The 13,568-nt window shown below is 40.7% G+C and overlaps 1 protein-coding gene across 1 annotated transcript in view; it reads left to right on the top strand.

Moving 5' to 3' along the window:
• The window catches only part of Tpgs2 (tubulin polyglutamylase complex subunit 2), a 55,045-nt gene extending 41,771 nt beyond the window's left edge, over positions 1–13,274 (top strand). Inside the window, exons 5-7 of the mRNA XM_040757966.1 lie at positions 2,601–2,714; positions 4,394–4,554; positions 12,320–13,274. Coding sequence (XP_040613900.1) covers positions 2,601–2,714; positions 4,394–4,554; positions 12,320–12,553 — 509 coding nt within the window. The 3' untranslated portion in view covers positions 12,554–13,274. The remainder of the gene's footprint in view (positions 1–2,600; positions 2,715–4,393; positions 4,555–12,319) is intronic.
• Positions 13,275–13,568: the final 294 nt, after the last annotated feature.

Below are 13,568 nucleotides of genomic sequence, written 5' to 3'. Positions count from 1 at the left end.
GCAACAGCCACGTGTGCTACAGTAGCCCTGAAAGTGAGCAATGGGATTGCTGTAAATTCTTAGAAGTACTAGAGGTGCCTTTTACCTGTTTATTAGAAGGTTTTGAAAAGGTTAAATTATCTCATGAGCAACATTTTAAATTTCATCTAATATGAAACTAAATTTGATTAATAGGACAAAAACATTGAATAAAGCTGCCATTAACTAACCTGTTCATCTTGACTTTCCTGTGTATAAAATTGCATTCTTTGAATTGCAGCAATAAAACCCTCTGTTTCCAAGAACTCTTTAAGAGGGTATTCTATATGTTCTGCATTATTTTATTTTCTGTAAATTTTGTAGGTAAATATGTGCATAAAAATACTTTATATATAAAAAAATATTTTCTCTAGTGTGCTTCATGTCTTCTAACCTCAAGGACAGCAACAACCTAGCCTACCTATTTGACTACTTGGCCTTCTAGAGAAGACTTGTCATTCATGTATTAAGCCAGTGTAACCAGTCCTACTTCTCCTGGGGATCCCATAGCTCTGTGAGGGACAGTCTCTTTTTCCAGTACTCATGATTGCTTCCATTTCCATTTTCAGGTCTTGAGCAGTTTTATTTGTTTCCTTCAATTGCTTGTTTGTTTTTTTGTTTTGTTTTTTACTTTCTTTAAGGAATTTATTCATTCTCTTGGATGGTTTGTTTGCACTTTCCTGGATTTTTTTCATGGGATTTTTTTTTCCATTTCCTCTTTTAAGACCTCTGTCATCTCCATATAGTAGTTTTAAGGTCATTTTCTTGTACTTCAGCTATGTTGGAATACTCAGCACCTACTTTGGTAGGATAGCTGAACTACAGTGGTGATGACATACTACCCTGGCCATTACTGACTGTGCTCTTAAACTGGTATCTAGGCATCTGGGTTTGGGGTGATTATAGGTCTGGATACTGATTTCTGGGTTTGTCTCCATTGGGTGGGAGTTTTATTCTTGGTTTCTGTTTCTCTGGATGTTCAGAGAGTCTCTTGGCTGGGCATTCCTTGTCTTACTGTACTGCTTAGCTGGTGTGTTATGGGGGTGGGAGGTCAGGAGGAGATGCTCTGAGGGATCCACAGGAAGCACCCACATGGGAGTGGAGATGCTTCTAGTGTTCTGTTGCAGCTTTAGGGGCAAACCTGAGAATTGGATCTGGGATAATAGAGAGGACCTGGGCCTGTAGCACTTCCTATCCCGAAACTTTCCTCTGGCTTTGGAGGACAGTGGGCTGCCTACCTGGCAGGCATTGCCTATAGTTGTTCACTGTGTCGAGGGCGGGGACATAGCAGTGTGGCGGAAAGGGAAGGGTAGGACTGGTCCTAGATTTATTAACTCAGTATCCTGGCAGATACAAACAAAAATTCACTTCAGAAAAAAATGTAAAATTAATTATGGTGATTATGGCATAACTTTGTAAAATGTACTAAAAGCTGTGAATTCTATATTTCACATATGTGGTATGGTTGATAAATTATAACCTAAAAAGACTTTTATATAAAAAGGAGGTGACATTACCCAAGACCTTGGGTTTTTTTTATAATTAAGTTTTTGGAAAGTAAATGTTACTAAAACTATGTAGATGCGTGAAGAAAGTCAACCCCATGAACAGTAACCAACCTAAATTATAAATAACATGAAAAACTCAAGGGTTTCTTCCCAGTATTGCTTTAGCTACAGACTCTTAAGACGGTGTGCTTATCTTGATGGAGTTAACACCAAGGGGAAACTTCAGGGAGGAGCTGAAGGCTGATGCTACAGACTGGAACAGCGTCCTAACACTAACCTTATGCTACAGACTGGAACAGCATCCTAACACTAACCTTATGCTTCTGGTACTGGCAGAAGACCATTCCATGACACTGCCTAACTTCTTCCTGTTTCTCTTTTCTGGCAGGGTCTCATGTAACCCAGGCTGTCCTTGAACTTATGTAGCTGAGGGTGACCCTGAACTCCTAATCCTCCTGCCTCCATATCCCAAATGCTAGTATTTAGGCTACACCACCAGACCCAGCTTCTGCCTGAGAAATCCTAAAAGTAAGCCCAAAGTATTTGTTTCTAAGTAATTTAACTGTGTCTAAGAACAAAGCTCAAGAAAATTTATAAAATAGAAACAATTTATCACTCAACAGTAAAAGGTTAACAATTTCTGGCATCTAATCAGAGGTTACTAGTCAGGAAAATACAGTATTAATGGGGGAAAATAGATTAATTAGAACTGACACACATTTTGGAATTATCATCAGAGGGTGATAAGATGAATACATGTCAGTGGGAGGAATAAATTGTGATTCCTCTACCCCCATAGACCTTGGGTCCCATTCTTAATACAGTAAGCCTAGGAAAAGGAAGAGGCCTCCATCGGCGCCCTAACACTCATATTGTTCTGCCTTTCTATGGCTCCATTCTCAAGAAGCTTAGTGTTCTTTCCCCCAGATTGCCTGTCAGTTTCTATTGGCAATAAGTCCCAGAGAATTTACAATATAGCATCCTTCACCATTTTTTCATCTTTGCACAGTTACTTAGAGTGCTGTATCCGAGTTGAGTTTGTTTGAATATCACTGTTGATTTTGGGGTTTACAGGCAATGAAGAGCAACCAGAGAAACCTCACTTTGATTGTCGCAGCGTGATATTTGAACTGGATTCGTGCAATGGCAATGGGAAGGTTTGCCTCGTCTACAAACATGGGAAACCTGGTAAAGATCATTTCCAAAGCATGATACTACAGTATGGATGTGGTCATCATTGAACTTGCCTGTCAGCCATCAGTGAACAAAAAACTCTCTGGGATGCTTCCAGGTCTCTTCTTTGTGCCAAGACTCAGCCCCTCTTGTCCTCTCTGAACATCTCCTACTAGGCTTATTTCTCTGTTCCATCACCTTGTGTAAGTCCCTGTGACCATCACTGGGACAGATGAAAAAAGCTTCAAGAGCTAGTTCATAAGACCGTGCATTAGATAAGCATTCAGGAAATATGTTACCTTTCTTTTATACTTTACATGTGGGCCAGTTAAGAGCAATAGAAACCTGAATTACTAGACCTCAAGTCCCCACACTGAAAACCAAGAGAAAGCAGTGCTTAATGATAGTTCCTGAGAAGAGACTGCACACCTAAACAGAAACTACCACCTGTTTCTTAGTGGAACTTAGGGACCAAATCTAGAACTGAACACCGTTAAGCATTCTTCTTATCTCTTTCTGGTGGTGAAGAGGCATAAACGTTAGAAATCACCTCAGGAGAGAAGAGATCGTTTCCAGGTAAAGCCGTTGTAGCTAAAGACTTGGAGTTGCATTGTACACAGTGGCTGGAAATTAGATATGAGGAAGGAGGGAAAGAGGCAACCAAACAAAGGGACAGATGGCTAAAAGCCATTATCTAGAAAAAGTTCAACTGATTTGTGGTAATAACAGTTCTGTTTTAATGAGCTTAAGTGGTTTGCCTAAGCTTGTCTCATTCAAAGAAGGAGCCTGAATGCCAACCGCTTCCTCTCATGCAGAGCTTGGACAGCCAAGCAAAAAGGCCTAGTCAACTGTGGAAGACTGAAGAGTTGTCCAAGGCTGTTTCCGAGAGTGACAGGATTCAAATGAAAATGGGCAGGTAGTTTTGGAAAAGGAAAAGAATAAATGGGAAACACGTAGGGAGAGATGTTCCAGCTCTCTAGAAAACTAATGAGCCAGATAGGCTAAAGGTGACAGAAATGGAAGCCACAGACAGATACAAGATAAGAACTGGCATAGTAGTGCCTGGGTTAGCTGACCTGGGATAGGCTATCATGTGAGCAGGATTGCAGGAGAGAGGTGATGTAGACCGGTGGTTCTCAGCCCTTTGGGAGTCAAATGACCCTTTCACAGGGGTCACCTAAGACCATTGGAAACACAGATACTTACATTATGATTCATAACAAAATAATTTTATGGTTGGGAGTCACCACAGCATGAGGAACTGTATTAAAGGGTGACAGGGTTAGGAAAATTGAGAACCACTGGTCTAGGCTCTTTCACATTGGTTTTTGTTTTCATAGCACTTTTGATTAGAGACCTCTTTTTAAAAGATTGATCATTCAGAGTTGCTATCCATCAAAAAAAAGGGGGGGGAGTCCACTCAGAACAGAAGCATCTGCTAAGATAGCCTTAATGAAATGCCTCAAGGTCAAAGCCAACAGAAAGAGCCATGGTGTGATCAGTCAGGAACCTATGAGTATTAAATAAACAGGTAAAATCAGCCCTGGGAGAACAGAATTGGGAAAAGGGAAAGGGTTTTGTTTTATGTTTTAAAACCTTTCTGCTATGGATTTCTCCTGATTGCCGATGTTTATTGACATTTTCGTTACAAGGGCAAACATGTTAAGCTGTCCCTTTCTTGTTGTGCTGTTTAGGATTAGCTCACGACACTGAGATCTGGTTCCTGGACAGAGCATTATACTGGCATTTTCTCACAGATACCTTTACTGCCTATTACCGCCTGCTCATAACCCACCTGGGCCTGCCCCAGTGGCAATATGCCTTCACCAGCTATGGCATTAGCCCACAGGCCAAGGTAAGGAGAGAACTCCCACAATCTCAAATCTGATGTGTATCAAGAATCACCTGTGGAAATGTTACATTCCAAATTCCCCATCTGCAGTAATGGATCAAGGGGCGGGACCCATGTTTTTAATATGTAGGACTAGTGATTCCAATGTTGACTGAAAGCCTTACATGATTTGGATCTAATTAAGTAATCCCAATCAACTGGGGTGTTATCTTTAATTAAATGTCACTGAGGGCTTGGGTCCAGACAACTGGTTTTTGATTTACAATACAAGCACTTAAAAGGTTTAGCAAGTTTCTAATTCCCTTCTGCTCCCGGTATACATCCCCATTGGCAGGCACAGCTGTCAGTATATATGCCCTCCTTGAGAGACTCATTACATATAAAGCATTAACATGTCTTTTGTATCTTTGTGCTAACACAAATGTAGTAATTTTGCAGTTTTTATGTATTTTTTATTTTATAAGCGCTCTTATTTACTTAAAAGTTCCCTCACTCTCCCATGCTCTCCACAGACCCCACCCACCCACTTCCCAGGGATAGTGAATGCCCTCCACAGGATCATCAAAGTCCATCACATCATTTGAGGGAAGGCCCTCCTTCCCTTATCTGGGCTGCAATAGTATCCCTCCATAGGGAATGGACTCTAGAGAAAAACACTGGCTCTACTGTTAGAGGTCCCATAGACTGCCCTGGCCTCCTAGCTGGCACCCACATTCAGAAGGCTTGGTTCGCTCTAATGCTGGTTCCCCAGCTTTACAACTAGGGTCTCCATGCTCTCACTAGGTGAGGTCAATTGTTTCTGCCGGTTTCTCCAGCACCGTCTTGGCTCCTATGCTCATCCCTCCTACCTCTTCACAGCTAGATTCCAGGAGTGTGGCTCAGTGTTTAGCTGTGGGTACCTCTTTCTGCTTAGATCAGCTACTGGATGAAAGGCTCTAGAAGTGGCAAGCAATGTAATCCTCAATCTTACTATAGGGGAAGGGCATCAAAGGCAGCCTCTCCACCACTGCCTGGATTCTTAGTTGGGGTCATCCCTGTGGATCCGCTAATATTTCCCCCGTGCCAGACCTCTCTCCAAACTGTACTGGCTCCCTTTATCAAGGCATCTCCTTTCTTGCCCTCCCCTATTCCTCCCCTGTCTCAATCCTCCTGTTCTCCTCCGCTCCCCTCCTTTGCCCATCCCCCCCCCCCCCCCCGTGCTCCCAATTTTCTCAGGGGTATCATGCGATCTTCTCTTGGGGTCCTTCTTATTTCATAGTTTCTCTAGTGGTATAGTTTGTAGGCTGGTAGTCCTTTGCTCTATGTCTAATATCCATATGTGAGTGAGTACATACCCTGCTTGTATTCTGTGATTGGATTACCTCTCAGGATGTTTTCTTTCAGTTCCATCCATTTGCCTGAAAAGTTCAAGGTTTCATTGGTTTTTTCACTGAGTAATACTCTATTGTGTAAATCTACCACATTTCTTCCATCCATTCTTTGATTGAGGGGCATCTAGGTTGCTTCCAAGTTCTGGCTATTACAAATAGTGCTGCTATGAACATAGTGGAACAGATGTCCTTTTTGTATGAAGATGTGTTCTTTGGGTATATGCCCAAGAGAGGAATTGCTGGATCTTGAGGTAGACTGATTCCCATTTTTCTGAGAAACCACCATACTGATTTCCAAAGTGGCTCTAACAAGTTTGCACTCCCACCAGCAGTGGAGGAGTGTTCCCCTTTCTCCATATCCTCTCCAGCATAAACTGTCATTGGTGATTTTGATTTTAGCCATTCTGGTAGGAGTAAGATGGTATCTCAGAATTGTTTTGATTTGCATTTCTCTAATGGCTAAGGATGTTGAACACTTAAGTGTCTTTCAGCCAATTTGGATTCCTCTATTGAGAATTCTCTATTTAGTTCTGTACCCTGATGGGGGAAGTCCTTCTGTGTATATGTTGTCTGATTGGTTGATAAATAAAACAGTTGGCCAATAGGGAAGCAAAATAGGTGGGACTAGGAGTCGAGGAGGATTCTGGGAAATGTAGTCAAGGGAGAGTTGGCGTGGGAGCCTGGAAAGGGGACACATAAGGCTGCATCCTTGGTAAGATAAGATCTTAATTGGATTATTTGGTGTTTGGTGACTAGTTTCTTGAGTTCCTCATATATTTTGGAAATCAGCCCTCTGCCAGATGTGCAGTTGCTGAATATCTTTTCCCATTCTATGAGCTGCCATTTTGTCTTATTGACTGTGTCCTTTGCCTTACAGAAGCTTCTCAGTTTCAGGAGGTCCCATTTATTAATTGTTGATCTCAGTGTCTGTGCTACTAGTGTTATGTTCAGGAAGCTATCTCCTGTACAAATTCATTCAAGGGTACCTCCCACTTTCTCTTCTAAGAGGTTCATTGTGACTGGATTTATGTTGAGATCTTGGATCCATTTGGACTTAAGTTTTGTGCATGGTGATAGATATGGATCTATCTGCATTTTCTGCATGCTTGAATCCAGTTATGCCAGCACCATTTGTTGAAGATGCTTTCTTTTATCCATTGTATAACTTTAGCTTCTTTGTCAAAAATCAGGTGTTCATAGGTGTGTTGGGTTAATCTCAGGGTTTTTAATTTGATTCCATTGGTCTACCTGTCTATTTTTGTGCCAATACCAAGCTGTTTTCAGCACTATAGCTCTATAATAGGCCTTGAAATAAGGGATGGTGATGCCTCCAAAAGTTGCTTTATTGTACAGGGTTGTTTTGACTATCCTGGGTTTTCTTTGTTTGCTTGTTTGTTTCTCCTTATAAAGTTGAGAATTGTTCTTTCAAGGCCTGTGAAGAATTGTATTGGGATTTTGATGGGGATTGCATTGAATCTGTAGATTGCTTTTGGCAAGTTGCCATTTTTACTATGTTGATCCTACCTAACCAAGAGCATGGTAGATCTTTCCTTTTTCTGGTATTTTCTTTAATTTCTTTCTTTAAAGACTCAGAGTTCTTACTATACAGGTCTTTCACTTGTTTGGTTAGTATTACCCTGAGATGTTTTATGTTGGTTGTGGAAATTGTAAAGGGTGATATTTCTGATTTCTTTTTCATACTGTTTATTGTCCGTATACAGTAGGGCTACTGATTTTTTTTTAGTTAATTTTGTATTCTGCCACTTTCCTGAAGATGTTTATCAGGTGTAGGAGTTCTCTGGTAGAGTTTTTCAGGTCACTTTATGTAAACTATCATTATCATCTGCAAATAGTGAAAGTTTAACTTCTTCCTTTCCAATTTGTATCCCCTTCATGTCCTTTTGTTGTCTTATTGCTCTAGCTAGAACTTCAATTAAAATATTGAAGAGATATATGCAGAGAGTGGACAGCCTTGTCTTGTCCCTGATTTTAGAGGAATCGCATTGAGTTTCTCTCCATTTAGTTTGATGTTGCCTGTTGGTTTGCTGTATATTACTTTTGTTATGTTTAGGTATGTTCCTATTATTCCTGATCTCTCCAAGACCTTCATCATGAAGGGTTGTTGGATTTTGTCAAAGGCTTTTTCAGCATCTAGTGAAATGATCATGTGGTTTTTCTTTTTCAGTTTGTTTATATGGTGGATTACATTGATGGATTTTCATATGTTGAACCATCCCTGTATCCCTGGGGTGAAGCTTACTTGATCATGGTGGATGATTTTTCTGATATGTTCTTGGATTCAACTTGCCAATATTTTGTTGAGTATTTTTGCATCTATGTTCATGAGGGGTATTGGTCTGTAGTTTTCTTTCTTAGTTGTCTTTATGTGTGGCTTGGGTACCAAGGTAATTGTAGCCTCATAAAAAGAATTTAGCAATGACCCTTCTGCTTCGATTGTGGAACAATTTAAGGAGTACTGGTATTAGCTCTTCTTTGAATTTCTGGTAGAATTCTGCACTGAAACCATCTGGCCCTGGGCTTTTTGGTTGGGAGACTTTTGATGACTGCTTCCATTTCATTAGGGGTTATAGGTCTATTTAAATTGCTTCTCTGTTCTTGATTTAATTTTGGTCAGTTCTATCTATCCAAAAAATTGTCCATTTCCTTTAGATTTTCTAATTTTGTGGAGTACAGGTTTTCAAAGACCTGATGATTCTCTGGATTTCCTCAGCGCCCGTTGTTATGTTCCCCTTTTCATCTCTGATTTTGTTAATTTGCATGTTCTCTCTCTGCCTTTTGGTTAGTTTGGATACAGGTTTGACTATCTTGTTGATTTTCTGGAAGAACCAACTCTTTTTATATCGATTCTTTGTATTGTTTTGCTCGTTTCTACTTGATTGATTTCAGCCCTCAATTTGATTATTTCCTGGAGTCTACTCCTCCAGTGTGAATTTGCTTCTTTTTGTTCTAAAGCTTTCAACTGTGCTGTTAATTCTCTAGTGTGACTATTCTCCAGTTTGTTCATGTGGGCACTTAGTGCTGTGAACTTTCCTCTTAGCACTGCTTTCAGAGTGTCCCATAAGTTTGGGTGTGTTGTACCTTCATTTTCGTTGAATTCTAGGAAGTCTTTTATTTCTTCCTTGACCCAGGGATGGTGCCATTGTGCATTGTTCAATTTCCATGAGTTTGTAGGGTTTCTGAAATTTGTGTTGTTTATAAATTCTAACTTTAAACCGTAATGGTCCGATAAGATACATTGGGGTTATTTCAATTTTTTTGCATCTGTTGACAATTGTTATGTTGCCAAGTATGCAGTCTATTTAGAGAAGATTCCATGTGGTGCTGAGAAGAAGATATATTCTTTTGTGTTTGGATGGAATGTTCTATAGATGTCTGTTAAGCCCAATTGGGTCATAACTTCTGTTGTTAGTTCTTTTCTTTTCTAAGTTTCTGTCTAGCGATCCTGTTTACTGGTGAGAGCAGGTTGTTGAAGTCTCCTACCATAAGTGTGTAAGGTTTTTTTTGTTTGTTTGTTTGTTTGCTTTTGTTTTTTCGAGACAGGGTTTCTGTGTTGTTTTGGAGCCTGTCCTGGAACCCACTCTGTAGACCAGGCTGGTCTCGAACTCACAGAGATCTGTCTGGCTGTGTGTGAGGTTTTATGTGTGATTTGAGATTTAGTAATGTTTCTTTTACAAATGTGGGTGCTTTTGTATTTGGGACATAGATGTTAAGAATTGAGATTTCATCTTGATAGACTTTTGCTGTGATGAAATGCCCTTCATCTCTTTTGAATGATTTTAGTTTGAAGTCTAATTTTTAGATACTATGATTGCTACACCAGCTTGTTTCTTAGGTCTATTTGATTGGAAAATCATTTCCCAACCCTTTACTCTGAGGTAACATTTGTCTTTGATGTTAAGATGTATTTCTTGTATGCAGCAAAAGGATGGGTTCTGCCTTCATATCCATTCTGTTAGCCTGTGTCTTTTTGTAGGTAAGTTAAGACCATTGACATTGAGGGATATTAATGACCATTGATAGTTTGGATTTGTTGTTGGTGATGTTATTGTGTGTGGGTGCCCCCCCTTTTTTTTCTTTTGGTGTTTGGTGAAGTGGGATTATTTATTGCCTGTTTTGTGAGTGTAGTTATCTTCTTGGTTGCAGTTTTCCTTCCAGTACTTTCTGTAGGGCTGCATTTGTGGGTATGCATTGTTTAAATCTGGTTTTTTCATGGAATATCTTGTTTTCTCCATCTATAGCGACTGAAATCTTTGCTGGGTATTGTAGGCATCCATGTTCCCTTAGCATTTGTAGAACATCTATCCAGGATCTTCTGGCTTTCAAGGTTTCTATTGAGAAATCAGGTGTAATTCAGATAGGTCTGCCCTTATATGTTACTTTGCCTTTTTTTTTCCGCTGTTCTTAGTATCTTTTCTTTATTCTGTAAGTTTGGTGTTTTGATTATGATGTGGCAAGGGGACTTATTTTTGTGGTCCAGTCTATTTGGTGTTCTGTAAGCTTCTTGTACTTTCATAGGCATATCCTTCTTTAGGGGAAGTAGTCTTTGATTTTGTTGAGCATGTTTTCTGTACCTTTGAGCTGTATTTCTTCACCCTCTTCTATATCTCTTAATCTTAGATTTGGCCTTTTCATGGTGTCCCATATTTCCTGGATATTTTGTGTTGGGGTTTGTAGGACTTGAGATTTTCTTTGGTCAATGACTGTGTATCCTCTAGTGATCCTCAGATCTTCAACACCTGAGATTCTCTCTTCCATCTCATGTATCCTATTGGTTATATTTGCTTCTATAGTTCTGATAGTGTACCCAGCTTTTCTATTCCCAACATTCTTTCATTCTGTGTTTTCTTTATTGTTTCTAGTTCAGCTTTCAGGCTTTGAACTGTTTCCTTCACTTGTTTGGTTGTTTTTTCTTGACTTTCTTTAGATTCTTTAGTTTATTTCTTGAATTTTTTGGTTTGTCTTTTCTTTCCTCCATTTCATGTATTTTTTGTTTGTTTTTTCTTCTATTTCTTTAAGGGATTTTCTCCTTTCCTCCTTAAGGATCTCTATCATCTTCATAAAATAGTTTTTAAGGTCCTTCTCTTCTGCTTCATCTGCGTTGGGATGTCCAGGTTTTACTGGTGTGGAGTCCCCAGATTCTGGTAGTGTCATATTGGTCTGTCTATTGCTGAGTGTGTTCTTATGCTGTCTTCTTTGAGTGGATGCAGGTGGGGTCTCTCCCTCTCCTCTAGTCTCCTGGTGGCATATGTGGGCCAAGACTTTAGTGTCTGCAACTCTAGATATTCTGGTCTCTCCTGGTATTCTCCTCACTCAGGTGCAAGGCATAGGGGGGCAGAGGGCAGGGGGTAAATGGAGAGCCAAGAGTAAGGTGTGGCCAGCCTCAGGGTGGTCCTTCCTGCTGCGGCAAATCCACTCTACTCCAGGAGCAGGCCCAGGAAGATCCAAGGAGGGCGTGATGGCAAGAGTTGGGGCCGGAGAAGAGCCCACACTTACCTAAAGCAGAGGGCGCGGGGTGGAGGGGAACCAAGAGTCGTAATTGTGCCCTTTTACATTTAGCACTCCATTGTAGAGCTCTTTCATGTCAGTGCATATAGAGCTGCCATCTGTAATTACAGACTGGGCATCAGGGCAGAGATGCCAGCTTTATACAGCCTGTATCGAAAACACACAGTGGTCACTAGAACTCTTCACTGGAATGAACTGGTCTGCTGTAAAGAGAAATCATAGTGATTTCTTACAGCTCTTCATTAGCAAAACATTCGAGACTGCATTCCACTGCAGCTTTACTAGGTAGGACCTCATTCATCTCACATTTTTTATAAGAGCAGCTTCCATGTAAGTAATGCTGTCAAATGTGTTGGTCAAACAGTGGCGCAAAAGAAAAAAAAAGTGACTGCCTGAGAAACTGCAGGTATAGAGTACCAGCACACAGCTTACCATATGAAAGTCCTGCACAACCTCCATCACACCACTTGGAGGGTTGGTGATACTGGGGTATCCATGGTGGGCACCATCTACCTTGGTGGCAAGCAGGACAGTGTCCCCTGGTGGGCTCACAGTTCTCATACTGCATTTATTTTGGAGACCTTGAAAAGCACTGTATCTGCTTGATCAAGAGTTGATGGAGTCTCTCAGCACTTACTGTGAAGAACTCAGTTTTTCATAAAAATATGTATAAACTCAGTATTACATCACTGGATGTATAGACAAGAAATGTTTTAGGTTTTATAGCCTTTTGAATTTTGAAATGTCACATACATTACCAGTTGACATGTAACGAAAGTGGGGGTGAGTGATGGTCAGATTGTAATGTCTGTCCTCTGCGCCCCTGTTCTTGGCCCTGTCTCACTCAAAGTCTTCTCCTCTCTGCCTTACAGCAATGGTTCAGTATGTACAAACCCATCACCTACAACACAAGTCTGCTCACAGAAGAGACCGACTCCTTTGTGAACAAGCTGGACCCCAGCAAAGTGTTCAAGAGTAAGAACAAGATCTTAATCCCCAAAAAGAAAGGGCCTGTGCAGCCTGCCAGTGCCCAGAAAGGACCTGTGCCTGTAGCTTCTCCTACCCCTAAATCTTCCTCTGGCTCTGCAAATCCTATCCGAAAATAAGCATCCCATCAACCTCAGAGCAGTGATATCAGAGCACGGATGCCCTGGGGTGGCCCCATCCTCACACACTTTGTGACTGCAGGCATTCTCCAAAGGCCAAGAGTTGGAAAGCCCACACTGAATTATCCCCAGGAGTTCTTTAACCCCGTAAGTTGTGCTAATTCCTTCTCCAAAACCAGCTAAGACTTTCAGATGTATCTAGAGGGTTTTGTTTCCATGTCTGTACCCAATCCTTAACGAAGTCTTAGCAGTAGTTAAAGAGGTCCTTCACAATAAACCCACGGCTCAGCTCATGAAACATCGGTAACCACCTCAGATAGGAAAACTTTACACCCTCAGGCGCATTGGTCACATCCCAAATATGCACATGATAGTGGATTCCAGATTGGATAACCCTGGGATAGCATTTCATGCGAACATTTTCAAACTGTTAATGTATAATGTTGATGATGTAATGCTATATGTTTTGAGAAGACACTTTTCAGAGACACAGTCTTGTGTTCTCTACAACGTATACCATAAACATATCTCACTTGAGTTTCTTTTTTTTAATTCACTATAAAATCCCATGTTCCTAATCATTTACCTATAAGGAAGTTTGTTTCCAGCTTTGTTGTTGATATGTCTATATTTGCCAAAACCATCTTTTTAAAGATGCTGTGTTTTATCTGTTAAAGCCCCTGGTATTCATTTGCAGATAAAGAGAGTCTGTTCACAAGAATTTCCAAGTGTTCTGCTTATTCAGAGTTGAGCCGTCTCTCCCAACTACCTCTGTTCTAAGCAGTGGCATGCCTAGAACAGTGTGGGGTGCCAAGAGGCCTTTGTAAGTAAGTGTCCTGTAAGTCAGGAAACATAGTGGTATTAGACACTGAGCCACCCCACAGGCTTATCTTGTGTTAAATATCAGGCATATAACAGAATTTCTGTAAAGAAATAACTCTGACTTTCAGGTAAGACTATCTTATTCCTTCCTCTGCAGTCCTGGCAGCGGGCAGGACTTACCCATCTAGTCCAG

This window comes from Mesocricetus auratus, unplaced genomic scaffold, assembly GCF_017639785.1.
Source record: "Mesocricetus auratus isolate SY011 unplaced genomic scaffold, BCM_Maur_2.0 Super-Scaffold_100015, whole genome shotgun sequence".
In the NCBI taxonomy this organism is placed as follows: Eukaryota; Metazoa; Chordata; class Mammalia; order Rodentia; family Cricetidae; genus Mesocricetus; species Mesocricetus auratus.
The sequence above is the reverse complement of the archived record's forward strand: the minus strand, read 5'-3'. Positions and strand labels throughout refer to the sequence as shown.